Source organism: Macadamia integrifolia, chromosome 4 (genome assembly GCF_013358625.1).
Source record: "Macadamia integrifolia cultivar HAES 741 chromosome 4, SCU_Mint_v3, whole genome shotgun sequence".
NCBI lineage: Eukaryota > Viridiplantae > Streptophyta > Magnoliopsida > Proteales > Proteaceae > Macadamia > Macadamia integrifolia.
In genome coordinates, this window is record NC_056560.1 from 10,216,579 (window position 1) to 10,240,009 (window position 23,431).

The 23,431-nt window shown below is 39.5% G+C and overlaps 1 protein-coding gene across 5 annotated transcripts in view; it reads right to left on the bottom strand.

Moving 5' to 3' along the window:
* The window catches only part of LOC122076761, a 30,994-nt gene that overhangs the window by 1,369 nt on the left and 6,194 nt on the right, over positions 1 to 23,431 (bottom strand). For 4 of the 5 annotated variants that reach the window (XM_042642280.1, XM_042642278.1, XM_042642279.1 and 1 more), the window contains exons 9-20: positions 20,528 to 20,569; positions 20,224 to 20,325; positions 19,953 to 20,146; positions 8,193 to 8,482; positions 7,994 to 8,115; positions 7,707 to 7,749; positions 7,496 to 7,587; positions 3,839 to 3,887; positions 3,630 to 3,700; positions 3,372 to 3,491; positions 2,106 to 2,191; positions 1,202 to 1,247 (exon numbers count right to left, since the gene is read on the bottom strand). In XM_042642280.1, coding sequence (XP_042498214.1) covers positions 1,202 to 1,247; positions 2,106 to 2,191; positions 3,372 to 3,491; positions 3,630 to 3,700; positions 3,839 to 3,887; positions 7,496 to 7,587; positions 7,707 to 7,749; positions 7,994 to 8,115; positions 8,193 to 8,482; positions 19,953 to 20,146; positions 20,224 to 20,325; positions 20,528 to 20,569 — 1,257 coding nt within the window. The remainder of the gene's footprint in view (positions 1 to 1,201; positions 1,248 to 2,105; positions 2,192 to 3,371; positions 3,492 to 3,629; positions 3,701 to 3,838; positions 3,888 to 7,495; positions 7,588 to 7,706; positions 7,750 to 7,993; positions 8,116 to 8,192; positions 8,483 to 19,952; positions 20,147 to 20,223; positions 20,326 to 20,527; positions 20,570 to 23,431) is intronic. The other variant, XM_042642277.1, reaches the window with a different exon arrangement.

The following is a 23,431-nucleotide window of genomic DNA, read 5'->3' on the forward strand; positions in this document are numbered from 1 at the left end:
GGGACATGTAATCTTCTCTTTTATTTATTTTGGTAGGAAGTTGGATATGTAGGAAGGTGGTATGTTGAAGTTTTCTTGTTTGAGTTGGGATTCCTAACCTGAAATTTCGGGTTGAACAGATTTAGATTGAGTTCGTTCTAACACTCGAAACTAGGGGAAATCTCCACTGCTTCACTATCTCATATTGTGAAGTTGAAGACAACCTCATCCAGATAAAGTAAATCCAACCCCCCTTTATTCCTCTTTCCATCATTACCCCTCCCCTTTATGTTAATTCCAGTCATATCCTTTATTTGTTTTAGTTTCAAGTTTTCCCTTGCCCTTTAATTCTAATTCCTTCCTCTTCGTCTCCTTTAGTAGCCCTTTAAATTTCTGGTTATTATGTAATTGCCATTCACTTTTAAAATTTGGACTCTTATTTTTTGGGTGAACCCATAAGTGATCTGAAGTTCCAAACCAGGTTTTTGAAACCCCACATCACATCAATTTCCATCAAACACTTAAAGAAACACCACAGGAAATCTTGTATTCCACTCCAAAGTCCAAACTACTAAAGATAACAAGCTAACGACTAAAATTTATTATGTGGCCCCATGTTGAGCTGTAAATTTTATTTTGTTCTGTCACTGCGTTAACTCTGGCCATCAGGTGTCGACTGTTGCAGGAAATACATATACCATGCTCAGGCACCAGCTTAACAAAAACTGTTTTCACACACTCGTCCAATGTCAAACATGAGTTGTGCTTCAGTGTCACAATTGAAGGCCCTCAGAGCAGGAATAAAGGCTGAGAAACCATGCAACCCATTTTACCAGACGTTTCAAAATACGTCATGAAAAAATCCAATACTTCCATTTCAATATGAACCTTGTATCAGATACAGAAAATCATGTGTCCTTGCAATATCTCGGTAATGTAGTGAGCAAAATTCTGCCGGTTCAGTATATACTTCATCTAATTCTTAAAGCAGTTTCAGGCCTAACTTCTACAGGAATTTACCAGTCTCTTCATCATTTTCATCCATACCACAGCTGAAAAAACTGATCCAGAATTTTTAGGAACTTATATATCAGGTGTGACAAGCAAGTGTTGAGAAGAATAAGGAAAAATGGCAACTTTCATTTCAAATAAGTAACATACGATTATCCTTCTAAAAAACAAAGTAATACCAATTAAAGTTACTTAGAAGTTGAAGTTATACCCGCATGATAAACAATCTCATGGTAAGAACAATAGTATCTCTCAATCTGCAAAATGAAGAAAAATAAAGAAAAAATTACAAATGGATCCACATATAACTTTGGACATGCGTTGCACTGCCAAATTACAATGGAAACAACTACTGGAATTACATCTCCTCCGATTGTTACACCCACCCCCCCCCCCCAAAAAAAAAAAATATCTTTCAGTTTTGAAAGACATGCCAACGAAAAAAATTTGAAAAACATGCCAACAAAAAAAAAATAAAAAATGCAGGTGTTGTAACCAAATAACTACCAAGCTGCTGCCACAAAGAAAATTATACAGCTTATGTGGTGTATTGTAGGAGCATAGCAACCTGCCCAGACTGCGGTACCAGGCCATGTAAGATTGTTTCTTGAGGTATTTGCAGGAAGTCCACAGTTTTATTACTAATTCAGGTACGAAGTCCCCATCCGGAGCTTCGGGGCAGTGTGAAAATTTTGAAGCTGATAAATTAGTTGTTTGGGACGACAGGTGCGGTTTAAAGTTCACTAGAAAGATCAATATGCACCTCAGGGCTAGTTGTTTACAGTGTATATTAGGGACAAACACTTGCTGTCACACTCATGCAATTTGAAAGATTAATATGCACCTCATGGCTGATTCAGAAGTTTTGACCTAAGTTATGCTGTTATGTGAAACTCAATTACCATCATCAAAAGATGTGTAAATAGTAAATACTAAGAACTTCTCACAGAAAACAAAATGATTTAGGAATGAAATGAGTGTTAAAGGTCTTTCTTTCTTTAGCTTGCATGTGTGAAGTGCTCTCTTCTTTCTCTTTATCCATGTCTCAACAATCTTGATTGAAATCTTCTTCAAATGCACTATATTAAGTGGCATAGTGACCAAAATGCACTTACACGCTGTTATCTGTTCGCAAAAGGTGTTCAACCCCATCAGAACTAAGTATTGAAAATTCAATCGCATGTCCAAAGGGAATTGTAACCTGCAAGAGAAAGGCATGTATGACATACTAATTGCAACACAATTAGCATAAAATGTAGTCCAAAGAATCAGTTAAATCCCTACTTTCAGAAGTAGAGAAATTTGAACAAATGAAACTAGCCAAATAACAACAATTTCAACTTAAATGTGGGGCTTATACACTTATAGCCCATCCATCATGCTTAAATTATCAATCTTATTCTATCTGCATCCACATATATGAGAAAGAATAATGGGATCCATACTTATTAAAGTGACGCCATTGTAGGCTGGCAGTGGCAGCTAAGCTTTACAGTAAAATCACTCCCCACACCCCACAGCTGACGATAAGGTCCACTTCTCCTACTCAACCAGAAAAGGGGGGGGGGGGGGGAGGGAGAGAGGGCTGCAGATAGTCCACTTGCAATCAACTCCAAAGTTGGTTTGAGGAAGTGGCCATTAAACAAATGATCTTCATTCCCCCCTCCCCCGGTTACCCGTTCCCCAAGCTATACATCTTAGCCAGGGTAAATGAGGGAAGAGAACACAGGAAACACATGTAGTAATTGCATTGCACCATGACCCAAGGTGTAGGTGAGAGAATCTACTTTGGAATTGCCTCCCAACTAAGAACATTGAGACAGTTCCTCTTGAATAAAAGAATGATCAAGTTGCTTTATCAGTGAAATATAAAGATGCTTCCACAAGATCCTACTCATCTTCCTTATACCAAAAACCCAGCTTTCATTATTATTCTTTTCTCATTTCCCAAATCTTAAAGTTGATGACAAAAATAAGAACATCAATGCTGAAAGTGAACACCATATCAGAAAATTAGACTTTCTGCTCAAGAAGGAATGGATAATGAAAATCATTCAGCACAATAAAAGATAGATGTGCAGTTAGCTTTATTAGCTTACTTCACAGTTCAGACCCAGGAGTTTGTCAACTGGATTTTGTCAACTGGTTGTTGATGGGTGTTGAGGGCATTCTCATCTACCAAATCAACTCTCAAATGCAATCACATAAGAGGTCTACATGAATTGAACCTTATCTTCAGCTTATATAAATAAGACAAGTTTATGCTTTGCATATCACCTCACCTCAGCCCACTCAAAAAACTTTTATAACACAGTGCAAATGCTTATTAAGTGATTCTAAAATTAAATTCCCATCTAGAAGAAAATAGCAAGGGTTCATACAGTTGTGGTTGGCTGGAACTTTTCTGTGACTACAACACCACGAGGTCCATTGCACTTGACACTGTAGCCTTCCTTTTTAATGGCCAAGATAGCTGGTTCCCAGATATCCAAATATCCAGCCTGTCCATAAAGCCAATAAGTAGAACACCAGACTGTAAGATGACTCAGAAAAGTATTATTGTCCTAGAATTCTGGTAATAAACAGACACTTAAAGAAATTAGTAAAACAAACAGGACAATTTTGCCTCAATTCCATACCGATAAAGAAACTTCATATGAAGCATGTCCACTATGGAAGGTCTTTTCTATTTGTTCTTGCATTTCAGGATCTGTAGAAAAACGGGGGAAAAAAAAATCTCAATCTGTTTGCAAATTAAATGTCATAAAACAAGAAAAAAAATTAGAAGAGACAAATGCAATAAATGAATTTCACTTTTTTAAAATAAATGAAAAATTGGTTCTCTTACCGCAAGTGATCTTTCTTTGATCATTTGCCAAGACCTTTACAAGTTCGCCCTGGCGTTAAACAAGAAAACAGTTACTCAAATCAAATACTAGTATAAAATAAATAAAAACAAGCAACTTCAGATGTAGGCTTGAATAGAAACTTTTCATAAAAGATGTCATTCTCCAACTTATAAATCCTAGAGCATACAATCACAACACCTAATGTATATATATCGAGAACAGGTCATCAAGTTTTGGAATTTGTGATGTTATCATTTAATAAACATAAATGAATCTCGAATAAGATAGAGGATGACTGATAATGCTAACCAGAAGAAAAGGTATAAAAAAAACCTCCACCAAAGGCTTGAGAGAAAGCTAGGGACGATGGAAAGTGTTGGAAGACTACTGCCAGAAAGAAGGGGGCAGGGAAAGGGAGAACATGCAATACAGCCCCCACTATATCCACTAATCCACCCAACAAAAAGGTCCTCTCCATCTCCCGCAGTCCCGCTTAAAGGTAGGTTTGGGGGGGAACCCCATCAAAAAGACCCTTACAACACTCCAACATGCCTTTTTCCCAAGGGGTGGGGGGACTTGAGGGAGCAAGAACAAAATAACTCGCGGTCTAATTGAAAGGAATATATGGCCCCAAATGGATTAGGAAGCAGGAAAGAAGCCAATTTAATGAGTTTGGTAAGGCATTCTTGATTTATTATCATCGTTATTAGATTTTCTTTCTTTCTTTTTTAAATGCTTAGTTGATCTTAGTTTGCATGTATCATTAGGAGACTCAACCTAACAACAGTTTTTTTTTTTTTTATTCGAGACTCAACCTAACAACAGTTGAACACTAGTTTGAGAACCCATCTCAAGGACTACAAAGGCATTTAACTCCACCATTTACCATATATAAAACTCTCTGACTCTTAGCATATCTAAGGTTCCAAGTGCTGATATACATTTTGTGGCCCTTACATAACAGCTCAAGCTTTTGGATAAGCGGTTGTAACTTGGTATCAGCGCAACAAGGTCAAGTATTCGATCCCTAGGAAGTGGAATGGGGTTCCCCGACATTTCTCCGCTCATTGCCAACTGATAGTGTTTCCGCATGAGTGGGTATCACATGCAAGGCCATGTGTGTACAGGCCTACACATGCGTGGGGCGTTGATATACATTGTTGGTGTCCTTACTTAACAGCTCGAGCTTTTGGGATAAGCAGCTATAACTCCAAGAGGGACCAACAAAAAGAAAATATGCAATATTAAAACTTTGAAGCAGATTTGTATTTAGACAACACAAACCTATAGAAATAAGGAATACGGTCTTTCACACCAAAGAGTTATCAAAACCTAACCCAAGAAGTCTACAACTCGCGACAATTTTACACCAAATAAATAACAAAGTACAAAAGAGTTTATGATGAGAACAAGAATAATTTCCAGGATCAACTTTTCAAATGTTCATAGTTCACAAGAACAGTGATAAATCTGTGGAAACAAAAAAACTCTGTAGCACAGAATAAGATCTGAAAGCAGGTTGCACTTTGAATATAACATATATATATATATATATATATTTTTTTTTTTTTGGGGTGAATAAATAATATATTAACAAGGGAAACAAAAGCAGGGAGGAGAAGAAAGGGGGGAGAGAGCAAGGCTACACAACCAAAGCTCACAAAAAGGGGAGGGGGGGAGGCAAAAACCCAAACAACTACCGGGGAAGGGAGAAGGGCATACCCCAAGAGACAACAATAAGCATGTTCCTTGGGGAATCCCTTACAGGGCGGTGGGATAGCAGAGAAAGCTTGGAACTGACGTCAAAGAACATGGAATTCCAAATCATATCGAAAGATCTAGAGTTGCTTGTCCATCTTCTAAGGTTCCGCTCCATCCAAATGTGATTAATGGTGGCGTAGAACGCAAGTTTGTTTGCAGAGTCACAGATAGTGCTACCCTCAAAAGTCATGTCAATCCAAATCCATTCACACCTAAGGGAATAGACCGGCCTCTTGGACGACCAACAAAACCAAAGGACATGTTTCCATATGGAAGAAGCAAAGGGGCAAGAAGAGATGATTAACATCTTCAGAACTATTCCAACAGAGGCAGCAAGCAGAAGGAACCTAGATGTGCTTGTATATTAAGAAAGACTGAGTAGCGAGGCAGTTGGAGAGAGCCCACCATGCAGTGAAGGAGTGGCGTGGAATGTGACCCTTGAACCAAACAGTATTACGCCACGAGACTAAAGGACCTCTACCTCTAACAGGATCCCAAGCAGAATGGGAGCTGAAGAGGTTGGTCGAGGAGAGGGACCATAGGACTCGATCACCTCTTCCACGATGACCAGGAGGGATGGGGGGGGGGGAAGAGTAGAATAGAGATCAGAGAGGGGGAGAGGAAGGGGGCGGACACCGGGTGCCATTGGAAAGGATGGAAGCCACAGGGGAATCTCTAGGGAGCCTAGAAGAGTAAATGGATCTAGCAAAAACCAAGGAGACAAGAATGCCTGCAGGATGCTAGGGATCAGGCCAAAGAGAGGTAGAGTGGCCATCTCCAACGAAGGAGGAGATGGTGCGAAGAGCTAAAGGTCTCGCTAAGAGGATGTTGTACCACACCCAAGAGGCATTGTGGGGAGGGAGAGACAATCCAAATGGAGTCCTTGCGTAGGAGGGAGGAATAACCCAAGAGACCTAGACACTCTTAGAGGCCAACTTCCAAATAAGCTTGAGAATTCCCAAAAAATTAGCATCTTTAATCCTACAAAGGCACAGACTTCCATTTGATCGGATGAAGGAATTTGGCAGATTCCACTTTTGGAATATAACATGTTTAGTAGCCCATAAGCCCTATAAATCCAGACGCAAAATAAGACAAAGCATGTGTTAGTCAAAAGAGGCATTGAAATAGTAGCAACTTCTTCACATGTTCTAAGAATAAATTATGGCAAAAAAATTGGGCCCTTTTTCTTTGGGGGGGGGGGTTGGAGGGTGTGCTAGGGGGCAATTAAAAACAGAAAAAAGATTTCATTTATCAGTAGAAGGGCAAAAGACATACACACTACACATTTATTAGAAATAAAAGGTAACATTGAGCAGTGGCTGCAGCCTATACACAAGTCCACAAGCCTCTGGCCAACCTCCAAGCATAGCTTGAGTTTGTCACTTTCGTTCCCATCAAACACTTCTATTTCTTTCCTTCCATATGATCCAGCTAATAGCATATGGTATCATGTCTCGAACTACATTTGCTTTGGGGAAAGTGTAATCTCCATCCACTTCATAAATAGATGTTTCAGTCTAGGAGGGACGAACCATGCATACTCAAGTAAATCCATTTTGCATTTCTTTAACATGAACAAGACACAAGTAAACTATAGTGGTGGACCACATCCATAATTCAGAGTCATAAAGCCTCAATTTTCTCATTTCTGACACCCCATTTTGTTTTTGCGTGGGGGGGGGGTGGTTCGAAATTTCGGACCCCTATTGGAATTTTGTAAAATGCCCATTACATATTAAATGATATGTCACCGTTCCACCATTCCACTAATTTCCAGCCTATTATTTTTATTTAGTGGGTCACATCAATCATCACAAAAGACAAAAAAGAAACGAAAAAGAAACCAAGCATCATAACAACACAGTAGTGGAAATTTAAACCACATTGAGTACCTTGCGCTTTCTGTTATCCAGAGGTTGGACCTCAATAGCAAGGTATGAGTCAACATCATCAGCTGTAACCAAATAATTGGGTTGCTTTGCCCCTGTAGCCAAAAATCATTTTAAGACTCAGGTTTTCAATCAAGTTCAGAAAAGGAGACACCCCAAAAATAAATATTTAGATATTACAGAGGTAGTAGGGGAGGAAAAAAGAATGTCTGACCCTCAATGTAGTTCACAGATCCATCTTCCAAATAGCGTACCCACTGGTAACATGAAGAGTAAATCAAGATTTTAAGAGATTTGTGAAAGAAAACAAGCATTTCCAAAACCAGAAGCTCTAAGGAACAACTCCACCTTTTGCGTGTGCACATTTTTTTTTTTTTTTTGGGGGTGTGGGGGGAGGGGGGATGTTTGACTGGAAACATGAACTGGCTTTATTAATTATTAAATTTTGCTCATACAATGAGATGCCTTCAAACAATAACCAAGAAGATTCCTAAACACTACCTCAAAGTTGCAACTGGTTGTTCCATTAATGGAGTAGCCACATGCCAGTAGGTCTCGGCCAGGAAAAGCTTCTCCTGAAATTTGAAGGCCATCTATGGCTGGCAGAGGATCATCTTCTGCAGCTGAAATTACAGTATACTAAATTCTCAACAGAAAGCCAACAAACAGCTTAAACAAAGATCAAGAACTGACATTTTACCTTCTGAAAATGAAGAAGAAGGTTCTTCAAGTACTGGTGGTAAATTAGGAGAAAATGAGGAATTTGGATCATCATGCGTAGGCGTCATATAAGGAGATCCAGACGCCCAATTGGAAGAAGGTTCTCTTGCATTTTGGTTACCAGCTGCATCTGGATCATCCATCTCATTGCCATGAACAAGATCATTAAAAGAGAGCTGTTTGTTGGTGGTCTCTTCAGCAAAATGTGTGCCATGAGAATCACTGTTAGAAACCACGAATTGGGATGGTACATCTTGGGCTGCAGAATTCCTGAAATTATAGGAGAAAATTAAGCCAGAAACACATTTGTTAAGATCAGTAAAATTGTACTCCTACTGCATCCAAGTGTCCCACAAACATATGCCACCAGCAAACAGCAAAAAAACGAAGATTTCTGCAAATTGGTCAAAATTACGGTGCCCATGACTTCCTATGAAATGAGAGTATTTCACCGTAAAGAATGAAATCCCTGTTATTGTTGATGACCTTTCCAAACAATGGGTTCTTAGAAGACTTATGTTTATTGGATCTCATAACCCTCTTGATGTTTTGATAGAGCAGGTGTTGGTTTCTCTTTCCTCCACAGGGGTTAGCTATCGATACTTCTCTTTTTCCTTTAGATTCTGTTTGTTTCCCAGTGAAAAAGCACAAGGAAAATTTCCAATTTAATCAGTATTAAAAATAAGGGAGAGGGATAGGTATGCCGTCAGTATATGGTAAGCTAGCGAACAGCACCAATGGGGGGGCCGGATGAGGTATCATACAAGAGGGTAGGGAATCATTTCAAAAGGGGGAAGAGAGAGATAGACATGGGTGCTAGCTTATGGTATATCAACAGCATACCCAACCTTTTCCCTAAAAATGAAAAGGGAAATAGTTTACACCGGGCCCAGCTCTGGTATTTTACTTGCCACACCCAGTTTCTGGCCCTCGATACAAAAAAGGGCATACCCAGTGCACGAGATTCAGCCACTGTGGGGTCTGGAGAGGGTCATAATGTATGCAGCCGACCCCTGCTTCATGGAGAAGTTGTTTCCTTACTCCCGCAACTCTAGGTCTGGCCCTTGATATACACAAGAAAAAAATATGGGCCATCGTCCAAAACACATGATAATCAAATATGGAAGTTCCTGAAAACCGGCAATGGATTCTATACTTTGAAAATTTGTCTAAACTTAACAAACCATATGTACGAGACCACAAACATAGCTAGAAACCCTTCTAACTTAGAAAGTGTCTCTTGGTTGTCTCTTCCAATAGAAGCCATCTCTGCAACACTGATTGGCTGTGGTCTAGCTTCGTAGATTGAAGTTGTACTTCTGCAGCTACAGTTTCAAATAACACCAGCCAGCTGTGAGTTCGTAGAGGGTTTTGTTACATCTTGAGACCAAGCAAAGTCTCCTTAATACTAACTGAAAGGTTAGGCCTGTAAGAATGCATAACCGGCAAGGTTCAGGATTTCGCTGAGAATCCTGAAATCTCACGAAATATTGGTTTCAAAAGGAGTTAAAACGAAATGACATGCAATACCTAAGAATGTCCAAATTTCAGCCAAAATTTCGTTCATATATTTTGTTTTGCTGACATTTCAGTCGAAACGGTACTTTTTCTTTTATAATAAAAGCAAAATATCAAATGAAATCGGTCGAAATTTCGACAATGCATCCAGAAAGTGTTCTTGCCCCGGATGAGAAGCTGATATACTCTGGCATGCCCCTTTCAAGGATTATCCTTCAGGCTTGAATGCCAGTTTCAGTGGGGAAACTGAAAAACCATGTCAAGGTGTAATGATAAATGAAGAAGCCTGCTTCACTGAGGGACAAAAGGATGGAGGACCCAGGGAGGATATTGAAGAATATACAATTCATCTTCTGTTTTGTGGCAACGAATTAGAACAGATAGAAATGCCCCAAAGACAGTGATCAGCCATCAGGGGCAGTCTTTGGTGTCATTGTCTCAATCCGACCCACTACTAGGTTTCTCTGAACCACTAAGCAAGACCCAAATGTGCTCAACAACAAAGCATCCAATTGAAGATTCCACAAATGTAGGACCACAAACAGGGTGTGAGGCAGATCTGAAGGTCTACTCAAGGAGGAATAAGAGGGTCGACTCTAGTGGCTGATTGGGTCGACCAAGGCTGCTTCGATGGCCCACAGTTTGGGCTATTGATGGGGATATTAATTGCTTATTTAGTTTCTAATTTCAGTCTTAAATTAGTTTCTAATTTCTGTATTAAGCTAGTTTCTAATTTATTAGATTTAAATTTCCAGTTTTAGCACTACATGTTAGTAGTTTAGAAAGTCAATATTTAGAAGCTTTTAAGTTTCTACTTTGTAAGCAATACCCCATCATTATTATAAATAAAAAGAAGGGCAGCAACATAGCCCATGATTTGAATTTAGAAAAAAAAACTCTCTTGTTGCTGCCGCTGGGTATCTATGGTTGTTCCTTATGTTTGAGCAAGGAAGAAGGACTTGGTGTGTGATCCGAGAGACTCCTTGTGGTGTGAAGTCCAGGAGGTCTGCTTCAAGATATTATTCTCTTTAAGTTCTTCTATATTCTCAAGGTTTATCGAGGCTACAAAATCAGGTATGTCAATTCTGAATCTGCCCAGAAATTTTCTGCAGAAACAGAGCATTCGGCCCCACTGGCAGAATCAGTTCTAGTTGTCGGATTGCTCTAGTTTTTTGGTCGATTGTTCTTCCCTATCCTAGTAGGGTTCAACCCAATTTACGGCTGATTCTGTAGAGCCAATTGTGAGTTATTAAAATTCCCCACATTTTTGTCTTCTAGTGGTTTGTAGTTTCTGCTTCTGGAATCGACACCTCTGCTGGTTTAGTTACTAATTTCTGGACTGCTGTTCATATATGCTGACCAATTGAATCTGTTAACAACCTTGTTCAGTCCCTGGTTGGTTCTAAGATTTACTGCTGCCCTTATTTATTCTCTGTAATACTGTTCCTGGCAGTCGGCAGTTTTCTGGAATGCTATCTGAAGTCTGATTTTATATATATATATATATATATATTTAGAACTGGTTTTGGTTGTTCTTTGGTTTATAATATCCTGCAGTTTTGCGTCTAGTTGAGTATCCAATCTAGTCCTACATTAAATGGTATCAGAGCATGGCTGAGAACAACACCCCCACCCTAGCTTCTATTATAGAGATGCTACAAAATATGAAGGCTGAACATGAAGCTAAGTGGACTGAATTGAAGACCGAATTGAATACAAGGTTGTTGGCTGTCAAGACCCCACCACAACAGCCTATTGGTGATTCACAGACAACACCCGAAGTGGAAGCCCCATTGAATGTAGCTGCTCAGTTGGCTAACAGGAGAGCAAACCCTAATCTGAAACCACCACAGAGGGTTCCTGTAGTGCAACCAACTTTTGAAGCACATATAAAGGGTTACTTTGAGACTGAATGTCACATATCAGAGGTACTCTAGAGATTCACAGAAGGTCAAGCTCAATCTGAAGGAGTTTGATGGAAGATATGACCTCCAACTGTTCTATGATTGAGTAGCTGCTCTGGATGATTATTTTGATTATTATTGCTTGCCTAAGGAACGGAAGATGAAACTACCTTGTGTAAAGCTAGTTGAGGCTGCTCGTTATTGGTGGAGAACCTATGAGCTAGAGTTGGAAGACCGTGGGAGATAACCTACTAGTTGGGAGGAGATGAAGCTTGAGCCATCTGAAAAATACTTGCCACACAACTTCAGAGCTCAACTCTCGCATAGGCATAAGGGAGAATGAAAGACAATTATTATCTCGGTTTCAACTGGGATTACGAGCTGAAATCAACAGGCGAATCAGAGTTGTTGATGTGTACTCAGTGAGGGATAGCTTTGATAAGGCCCTACGAGCAAAGGAGCTTATAGCACAACCAGTTAGAAGGTTTGATTTTTAAGCTGGGGAGGTCAAGAAAAATTTTCCAGCAACTAAACCTAGTAGCTCAGTACCCCTAAAGTCCACTTTTCCTCCACGGGCTGATCACAAAGGAAAGGCACCCATTACAGGTAGTAATAAGGTACAGTGTTTCCATTGCCAAGAGGTAGGACATTTTGCTAAGTCTTGCCCACATAAGAAAAGGGTTAATGCAGTAGCTGAGGTTGAAGACTCCAATGAGGAAGATGAGTCAGCTCTTCACCCCTATCCTTTGGATGATGATGATGATGATGATGGTGGATATGATTATGACATGGAAGACACTAATGAGGATGGCACTCATGGAATAAACATTGTTACTTGCATATTGGTGGCTGAAACCAAAGGAGAGGATTGGCGACATAACTGCATATTCTACAGCCGTATGAAGTCACGTGAGCATACTTGTCAGATTATCATTGATAGTAGCAGTTGTGTCAACGTTGTCTCTGAAGCCTTTGTAAAGAAAGCAACCTTGAAATCTGACCCCCATCCTCAGCCTTATAAGGTATCCTTGTTGAATGGTAATACCATGGAGGTGAACAAGAGGTGCTCAATTCCTCTGAAACTTTATCGGTATGAAAAGAAAGTTTGGTGTGATGTGATCCCAATGAATCTCACAGATGTATTGCTTGGTCGTCTCTGGATGTATGAAATTGATGCCATGGTTGGAGGGAAGAAGAATCTGTGTACTTTCATGTGGAAGGGAGTTCCTACAACTTTCTATCTGGTAAATGTGCCGGCTGAAATACGATGACAGAGATCCCTAAGATCAAATCAGAAAGATGTTGACATTGAGAAGAAGGTGGTAGCTATGCTCACAAAGGAGTTGTTAGCTATTCCCCGCAAGCAGTTCTTACACACAAGTCATGAGACTGGAATGGTTATGGCTCTTGTTACTCGGGAAATCACTCCCCAACCTGAGGTAACACATAGTGCACCTATCAGAGAGCTCCTATCTGATTTTTCTGACTTAGTCCCTGATGATCTCCTAGATGAGCTACCTCCCATCCGAGATATACAGCATGCTTTTGATTTGGTACCTGGTTCGGTTTTACCCAACCTTCCTACCCACAGACCTAGCCCTACTGAGCATGCTGAGTTGAAACAGCAAGTGGATGGGTTATTACAGAAGGACTTCATTGAGGCGAGCTTAAGTCCTTGTGCAGTACCAGCTTTACTCACGCCAAAGAAGGATGGTTCTTGGCGTATGTGTGTGGACAGCCGTGCTATCAACAAGATAACGGTCAAGTATAGGTTCCCTATACCACAACTAAATGATATGTTGGATATGTTGTCTGGGGCAAAGGTCTTTTCCAAATTGAATATGAGGAGTGGTTATCATCAAATTCGCATCCGTTCTGGAGATGAGTGGAAAACCGCCTTTAAGACAAATGATAGCTTATATGAGTGGAAAGTCATGCCTTTCGGTCTGACGAAAGCACCTAGCACCTTCATGAGAGTTATGAGTTATGACAGGTACTTTGTCCCTTCATTGGTCGTGTTCTGGTTGTTTACTTTGATGATATCTTGATATACAGTAAGAACCAAGAAGAGCATATGGATCACTTGAGGCAAGTCTTGAGAGCACTCCGTGCAGAGAAGTTATACATCAATCTCAAGAAGTGTTCCTTCATGCTACCCAAGGTTGTATTCCTTGGATTTATAGTGACATCAAAAGCGTTGAAGCTTATCCGAAGAAGATCTAGAGCATCACTGATTAGCATATACCTAAGACACTAACAGAAGTACGTAGCTTCCATGGTTTGGCTTCCTTCTACAGGAGATTTATTCGGAATTTCAGTGCAGTTATGGAACCCATCACTGAATGTATGAAGGCAAGTAAAGGGAAGTTTGAATGGACAGATGCAACAACTAAAGCTTTCGCTCTTGTGAAAAGGAAGATGACTAAGACACCCATTCTACGCCTACCAGATTTTGACAAAATATTCGAGATAGCTACTGATGCTTCACATGTTGGGCTAGGAGGCGTGTTAATGCAAGGACACCCCATCGCTTTCTATAGTGAGAAACTGAATGAGGCCAAGAAGCGCTATTCGACATATGATCTGGAGTTGTATGCAGTAGTCCAAGTGCTATGCCATTGGAGACATTACCTCATTGGTAAGGAGTTCATTTTATACACTGATCATGAAGCCTTGAAGCACCTTCAATCACAAAAGTCGATTAGCCACAGATATGCCAAATGGGTAGCTTACTTGCATGAGTTTATATTTTCTATGAAGTACAAGACGGGAAAAGAGAACACAGGAAAGTGCTCACACTCAACACATTTTCAGCACATATTATTAGTATTGATCAAATACAGGGTGAGTACGCACGCATTTGATCCTGATTTCAGCATTGTCTTTGCAGAGTTGCAATAGGGTGAACAGCACCTAAAGCACTTTATTCATGATGGGTACTTATTCCTTGGGACACGGCTTTGTATTCCAAACTATTCCCTACGTCATCACATCATAAGGGAGTTATATGGAGGAGGATTAAGAGAACATTTTGGGAAGGATAAGACTCTTGCACAGGTGACGGATCGATATTATTGGCCGTGTATTGCAAAGAATGTCGATCATGTGATCAAGAGATGCCGTGTATGTCAGTTGGCAAAAGGGGGAAAACATAACACATGTTTATACTCTCCACTACCTATTCCTCATGCACCATGGCTTGATGTTAGCATGGATTTTGTTCTTGGACTACCCCCTACTAGCAAATGATATGATTCCATTATAGCGGTTGTGGATCGTTTCTCTAAGATGGCTCATTTCATACCTCGACAAAAGACTTTGATGCTTATTAGGTTGCAAAACTCTTTTTCAAGGAAGTAGTGTGACTACATAGGCTGCCAACTAGTATTGTGTCTGACCGTGATGTTAAATTCATGAGTTATTTTTAGAAGACATTGTGGTTGAAGACAATTACCAAGCTGAATTTTTTGACTGCATTTCATCCACAGACAGACGGACAGACAGAGATGGTGAACCGTAGCTTGGGAAACTTGTTGAGGTGTTTGGTTCGAAATTATGAGTAGACATAGCCTTCCATTCTTGATATTGCAGAATTTGCCTACAACAGCTTAGTGAATAGGACAACGGATCGTACTCCTTTTAAGATCTTGCTTGGAGTTCAGCCTAAGCGACCTATTGATCTTTTGTCACTTCTACCCCAAGCTCAAGTTAGTATTGAGGCTGATGAGTTCTTGCGTCATATCACTAAGACACATGCCAATGTCCGACAACGTATTGCCTTGAACAATGAAGTATATAAGGCTTCTGCTGATCATCATCGGCGTTAAGTGGAGTTCAAACGCGGGGACATGGTGATGATTTGAGTAAATCCTGAACGGTCAGACAGGTGTCAATACCAAGTTACATCCACGGAAGATGGGTCCCTATAAGGTGTTGAAACGTATAGGACCTAATGCTTATGTGCTTGAGTTGCTTGATGACATGACCATAAGTAATGTTTTCAATGTGGCTGATCTTCACCTTTATGTTGGGTATCATTCGGATGAGGGAGACACGGAGCAAATGTTGAGGCTACCCAAACTGAAGCCACCTACTTCTGAAGTCATTGAAGATGTCTTGAATGATAAATACAAGACCTCCCGCCGTGGCACCGATGATCACATTTTTCTTGTCAAGTGGAAGGGTTGTCCCCGTAGTGATTGTACTCATGGTTTTAAGTATCGATGTGTATCGTGCCATATCGTCCGATACGTATCGGTATCGGTAGGCATCGGCACGATACATACCGATACACTACAGGGAATTTTGGGCCCTCTTGTGTATTAGCATATCGTGTCGCACCGTATCGTGCCATACCGTATCGGTACCGATACGTACGATACTCTGCGATACGAACTTTTGAAAATATAAAAATTTCCATGAGTATCGGTACGTATCGACTGTATCGTACAGTATCAAACAGGTACGGTACGATACGGCTACTTAAGTGTGAATGTGCCTTTTGTTGTTTGAAACAAACACTTCAAACTCTCACCAACAGTTTTCTATATTTCTCTTCTTTCTTCCCCTTTGATTTACACACCTTTTTGGAGACTCAAATGGTAGATTGAAAGAAACATTGTGGAAGTGAATGGTTCAAAGAAGGAGAAAAACATAGTCCAAGAAGAACCTTGAACTTGAAAGTTGAAAATTTTGAATAGTAAGTTCTTGAAACTTTACTCACTTTTTTCAACTTTAACCTTAGATTTTCAAGTTTTTTTACAAATCTAAGGTTCATCATACTTAGAATCACATTTTGTGCATCATTATTACATGAAATCATTGGATTTATAAGAATTTACACACTTTTTTCAAGAGAAAATGAGGGTTTCAATTTTTTTTCAAATTTCTTAGATCTACTCATGCTCAATGGTTAAAAATGTTTAGATTTTTTATATGTTATGTAAAAACAAGTGTTCTACAACATAAAATTGAAGATGAAATATTTAGAATTGGAGAAATCAGGGGATGATATTGATGTCAACCCAATTGACATCACCCACATACTCAACGAGGAAGATCCAGTTAGGGGATGGATTGAGGAGACTGAAAATGTTTTAATGTTGGACAAATTATCTGAAGATCGACGAGAAACCACACCTGATCCCATTATAGATGACCTCATTAGAGATATAAATGAAGATTTTAAAAATATTGTTGATGATGAAACCCAAGCACCATCAGCTATGGAAGAGGATGATGATAGCTCCAATGATGGCGATATTAGGAGGATGAGAACAAGTGCTACATATAGCGTAACTCAACTAGATAGTGATGATGATGATTAAGACAAGGATGGTGCTGCCGTTGATGATGATGATGATGATGATGATGATGATGATGATGATGATGATGATGATGGTAATGATGATGATGATGGTGGTGGTGGTGGTGGTGGTGGTGGTGGTGGTGATGGTGATGGTGGTAGTGGTGGTGGCCAAACTTATGTACCACTACATTTCACAGAGGAGACTGCATTTACACATGCAACCCAAGATAGTCATCATGTTGCTCGCACACAACCAAAGTCTTATAGTCGGAGGGGTAGGATATCCCACAATCCGAGTGCTACTGATGCATTGATGAGTAGCATGGAGTCAATATGCAATTGTGCATTAGTTCAGATCTTACTGGTTCCTCATCCGGACATGGACACCATGTATCTTCAGATGCATCTTCAGCCTATGGATATGGGACTTATGCAGGACAATCATTTGCCATCCAGAGCAGTACAGAAGTTCAGATCATGCTGATTCCTCATCCGGACAAGGACACGAACACCATGTATCTTCAGGTGCTTCTTCAGGCTATGGATATGGGACTTATGCAGGACCAACATTGGCCACTCCTGAGCAGTACAGAAGATTCTACAATGAATGGGAGACCCACTACCATAAATATTTCGACTGGGGTAAATATTGTATCTATATTCGACAAGTGCAGAATATCATCATAGTTGCTCCTATTGAAGAAGAAGGTCCTAGCCAAGGATTTGAACCACCACGACACTCTTCAGGGCACTCATCACAGTGGCAATGGCAATGAGGAAAGAAAAAACTGTAAGAAACTCAAACCTCATCATTTTGAACATTTTCAACTCAATATATTTGTCTATCAATACGATACCCTCTACTTAAGTATTTATGCATTCTACATGTTATATATAGCTTTTTTTTAACTGTTTTTTTATGCAAAAGTGTATAAAAATGTGTTCCCTATCCATTTATGTGCGCATCTTTAGCGTATCTCCGATACGATACGATACCCTCCGATACGTATCTTAATTTTGACCGACCGATACGGCGACCAATACCGATACTTTAATCCTTGATTGTACTTGAATTCATGCTGATGATTTCAAGAGACTTGATCCCGACTTGTAAGAACGCTACATGTCCATTGCCCATTCGTCGGAGACGAATGTTTTCAAGCTGAGGAGAGTTGATGCAGATCTAAAAGTCTACGCAAGAAGGAATAAGAGGGTCGACCCTAGTGGCTGATTGGGTCGACCAAGGCTGCTTCTATGGCCTGCAGTTTGGGCTATTGATGGAGATATTAATTGCTTATTTAGTTTCTAATTTCAGTCTTAAATTAGCTTCTAATTTCTGTATTAAGCTAGTTTCTAATTTTATTAGATTTCAATTTCCAGTTTTAGTAACTACATGTTAGTAGTTTAGAAAGTCAATATTTAAAGCTTTTAAGTTTCTACTTTGTAAGCAATACCCCATCATTATTATAAATAAAGAGAAGGGCAGCAACATAGCCCATGATTTGAATTTAGAAAAAAAAACTCTCTTGTTGCTGCCGCTGGGTATCCATGGTTGTTCCTTGTGTTTGATCAAGGAAGAAGGACTTGGTGTGTGATCCGAGTGACTCCTTGCGGCGTAAAGTCCAGGAGGTCTGCTTCAAGATATTATTCTCTTTAAGTTCTTCTATATTCTCAAGGTTTATCAAGGCTACAAAATCAGGTATGTCAATTCTGAATCTGCCCAGAAATTTTCTGCAGAAACAGAGCATTCAACCCTACTGGCAGAATCAGTTCTAGTTGTCGGATTGCTCTAGTTTTTTGGTCGATTGTTCTTCCCTATCCTAGTAGGGTTCGACCCAATTTATGGCTGATTCTGTACAGCCAATTGTGAGTTATTAAAATTCTCCAGATTTTTGTCTTCTAGTGGTCTGTAGTTTCTGCTTCTGGAATCGACACCTCTGCTGGTTTAGTTACTGATTTCTGAACTGTTGTTCGTATATTCTGACCACTTGAATCTGTTAATAACCTTGTTCAGTCCCTGGTTGGTTCTAAGATTTACTGCTGCCCTTATTTATTCTCTGTAATACTGTTCCTGGCAGTTGGCAGTTTTCTGGAATGATATCTGAAGTCTGATTATATATATATATATATATTTAGAACTGGTTTTGGTTGTTCTTTGGTTTATAATTTGCTGCAGTTTTGGGTCTAGTTGGGTATCCAATCTAGTCCTACATTAGGGTATGGCGGGGGTAGTGCCAGATCTAGGCATTGCAAGCCCTGCTCCCTTTATGGGGGGGATTCACTTGAAATTTTCCTTCTGACATGGTTTTAGCTGGAAACAGAAGCTTAAAATTTTCCCCATTACAAAACTGAAAGCGGAAAAACCTTTGCCTCTCACAATCAAACAAATCAAAACATATGGCAAACCAATTAGTTAAGGTATCAAAGCACCTTGAGAAAGACTGCAATGCTTAGCAACACATTTTCATTCACATTTTCATTATACAAAATTACTCACTCTGGTTGGAACTAGTATACTGATATATAGGAAATGGAGAACAAGGCATACACAACAACCCCCCAACCCCAACTGTTTCAAAATATGATGTTTAACAAGCCACTTTATTCATAATTGACTGTTGTTTTAACCTCAACATTAACTGGCAGCTGGTCAATTGAAGTAGAGGTTTGAGCAACATCCTCATACTTCCTCCTGAAACAAAAACCTTTCCCAATTGATTATGGTCCTAAGGTCAACGGTGAATGCAAAATTGTGTCCAGCATGCAGGGAGTATATTCTTTTTTTATGATTTCCCACATATTTGGATTCGTATGTTGTTAAGCAATAAAAGATCCTTCACAATTATATATATATATATATATACCGTGCTGCCCCTCCCATTGGCCAGCTTGTCCGGCGTACCCTGCGCCAGACTGGCAGGGTTCTTTCGCCCATATTCATGCGCAAAACGGCTGACCAAGCGAATTTAACAGAAAATTAAATTAATTGTATATTTTTACACTTCCTTACCTGCCTACAGAAGGGGAAGACCTTTCCCAATTACTCGGCTCTGGATTTTTTGTAGCAACACCACTGAAACCACTGGGATGAATATGGTGCCCCAATGGTTCCCAACCAGTCGTCATCTGAACATTAGAAGAAGGTAATGGTGTCTGCCCATGAGGGTATGTAGGCTGAGGAACCAGTTCAAGCCCATTTTTGTTCTGAAACAGAAACATAAGAATTTAAGCAACCCATAGTGAAACAGATATATAAATTATACGAAGACATATGATCATACTGAAGTAGTCAGTGCTGCACCAAGGAAATGAGCTGGTGATGGTGGAGGAAATGCATCAGAAAGCCATGGGGCTAACTGATAGTGAGACTCCTTTAATTTGGTCTGCCACATGAATAAAAAGAAGAAAAAAATTAAAGCCCTGAAATTAGCCCACCTATTTCCAGCATAGCTAAGATATCTCAAAAACATCAAGGAGTAAGGTAATATTTTTTTCAAAACAGGAGAGCCTCTGACACCCAATCACAGATAAACCCCTAAACAGTTTTGGCATTGCAGTATGATCCCCCCCAATTATGTAATGTACCTCAGTTACAAGAAGCTTTTCCTGCAAATGTCTAAACAGAACCTGCAATAGGAAAACCTATCCATGTAAGAAACCATTCAAATGATTTACCACAGAGAAAGATTACAGACATATTGATGCAGATAAGTCACATATTTAGGCTTATTTCAGTGGAAATAAGCCTTGGGTTGTGTCATATACTTATATGTGTTGTGCCTTTTGGTCCAATGAGTTTTCTTTGTATTAGGTCACTTTAATGGGCATAAATTATGGGTAGGAGGTAGGAATACGGGATTTACTTTATTAGTTTAGTCTAAGTGTTTTATTTCATCAAGTAATTGTTATTTCCTTGTTTATTAAGGATAGGATCGAGTCCTATATGAATAGAACTCTTATTCCCAACGTTTGACAGATTAATCATATGGAACACCTATTCCAACTAGTTAAGGACTTGAGGTAAGAGTTTTAGTTCTAAGGAACCCTATTCCAATTATGGATAGAGGTTCCTATTTCAAGTACAGTTGCACACTTTCCTTTCCAATTGAAGTACGCTTTTAGTTTCTATATAACCAATGTGGCTTCAATCCTCCCCATGGTTTTTAATATCGAATAAAGCTTGGGTTTGCTCCTATGTTCTGTGTGATTCGGAATAGAGAAGCAGTTGCAGCCCCTGGTGAGATGATATGGCAGGCCTGATGGGAATTCAATCCAGTTCCAAGCATAGTTGTCATGGCGTCTAGGCGACCCAAGGCAGTGGAGAGGGTCTAAAATCAAGGCATCCAAGGGGCCCGACTGGCCCTCAAACTGGAATTCCACCAGCCTACCTGGCATCCCGCCAGGTGTACTGCATCCCACAGCACTTGCTCTGAATCTCACACAACTTTGGAGGCAAATCCAAACTTTATTCATCTAATCACGAAGGGCTATTAGCCTTTACATCCTTCTATAAAAATTGTTAAACAGAAAAAGAATATGACTCTAAACATTCCAATCAGTTGGCTGAGTAGGTAATGTCCTAACTGACTAAAATATTAAGAAAAATGACACCTTAACTGAAAAGGAAACCCCCCAGCCAATTGACTAACCCAACCAAAAACTGACTAAAAAACTGAACCTTATCTCCTCGAGCAAATTGACTGTGATTGGAGTTTCCGAATGCAACATAAATACTGAATAAAATAAAGAAAAAAATTCCTAAAAAATAGCCCACAGTTTCTGGTTTCTATAAGGACCAGAATTGAACCAACTCTTGAATCATGGGTCAGGTTCTGAACCAGAATAACCCAAACTGCAGGAGCTTTTCTTCCTCTTCTTTCTCCTGCAAGAATTCTGCATCACTTATCAATAAGACCACCAAATATTGTGCAGCACCAGTATTTAATTTAAAAGTGATGCCTAATTGCTCTCCTATTATTTATGAATAAATTTTTTTGGCACAATCATTTTTTTTAATCTTGACACAACCATACTTGATTCTACGCATAGAAATTTTTACTTTCAGCTGAATCTAAAATCCTCATTCATCACTGTTACAATCTCAGAAGCTGTAGCTAAACCAGAAAACCAGAAACAAGAATGAAAAGAGAGAGAGAGAAAAGAGAAGAAGAGAGGAAGAAGATGAAGTAACCAAAGGAAGTCTCAAGAATGTAGAGCAACCTGAGATTAATTCAATGTGAATGTAATCATAGGTTCTCTTATGAATATATTACTTTAGGTCAAGAAGAAAGACAATAAAATAAAGCCCCCCACTTACATAAGGAAAATACCAAAAACACCCAAACAACCATAACAAGGACCAAATGGTCCCTGTCGTAGGCACTATTAATAGCGCTATTCCCTGTTTGGGAATAGCACTAAAATCAACAATCACAAAGCAAATATAACAAAACAAACAGTTTCATCCACAGAAGTTGATAGCAAGTCCTGCTTCCTTGTTTTCTTTCCTTTTGAGTGTTAATGAAGCATGTTGCAGGAGCAGTAGATTTGGAATTTCAAAATGGGATTGTACATGACAAAAAGAGAAAATCTATGTTACCACTAAGGAGCCTATTTGCATCTCAGTATTGCTGTTTCCCAAAGACAAATGACAGTCAGTAGACACTAAGTCTAGAGAAAAGGGAAAGGGAAAAAAAATCAGAAGAGAATAAAATAAAAACGATGTGAAAATGAATAGAAATGATAGAAGGAAAAGATGAGTAAATATAACTAAAGGACCAAAATTCCCCCTCAGCAGAACTACTAATTAGAAGAAATCATTTTTTCTTTTCTTTTAGAAAAGTGAGGACTCTATGCACTAGGGATGGCAGTGTACCCTCCACCCCCCCCCCTCTTTTCTTGACTGTACCTTTCTCTTTGTCTCCTAAATAATGAAAGTTCAACCATGCAATTTAAGGCAAAAGTTTTCCTCGTAGGCATCCTGGTAAACAAATCTACAGAGGGGCACCTAGTTTTGCCACATGGAGAAATGATGTTCGAATGCTTTTCATGGCAAATCAAAAGGCATGAAAGAGAAGGAAAACTGAACAGCATCTCGAAACAGAGTAGAATTCGATCAATCTTCAATGCTAGGAGGCAGATCAATTAATGGGTACGAGAAGCTTCTTCTGAGAAATGAGTCAAGTAAAATAGATTCATATGTTTTAAGCCTTTATCCACTAAAAGAGACGAATTTCTATTTCTAAGCTTTTGTTTTTCTCCGCCAAGCTGCTAGGAAAGAATTATTCACAAGCAATAGGGCTTGGAGTTCAGATTGATGCTGCAGTCCACTCTGAGATACGAATCTACCAAGGAATGATCTGGATTGGTCATCTGTCAAATTTCAAAGCCTGATTCAATCATATACCCTCCATGTACTGGATTGCACCCTATTGGTAGTCTGTGCAACCTCTATGTAGTACAGGATTTTTCAATGCTTTGACTGCCACT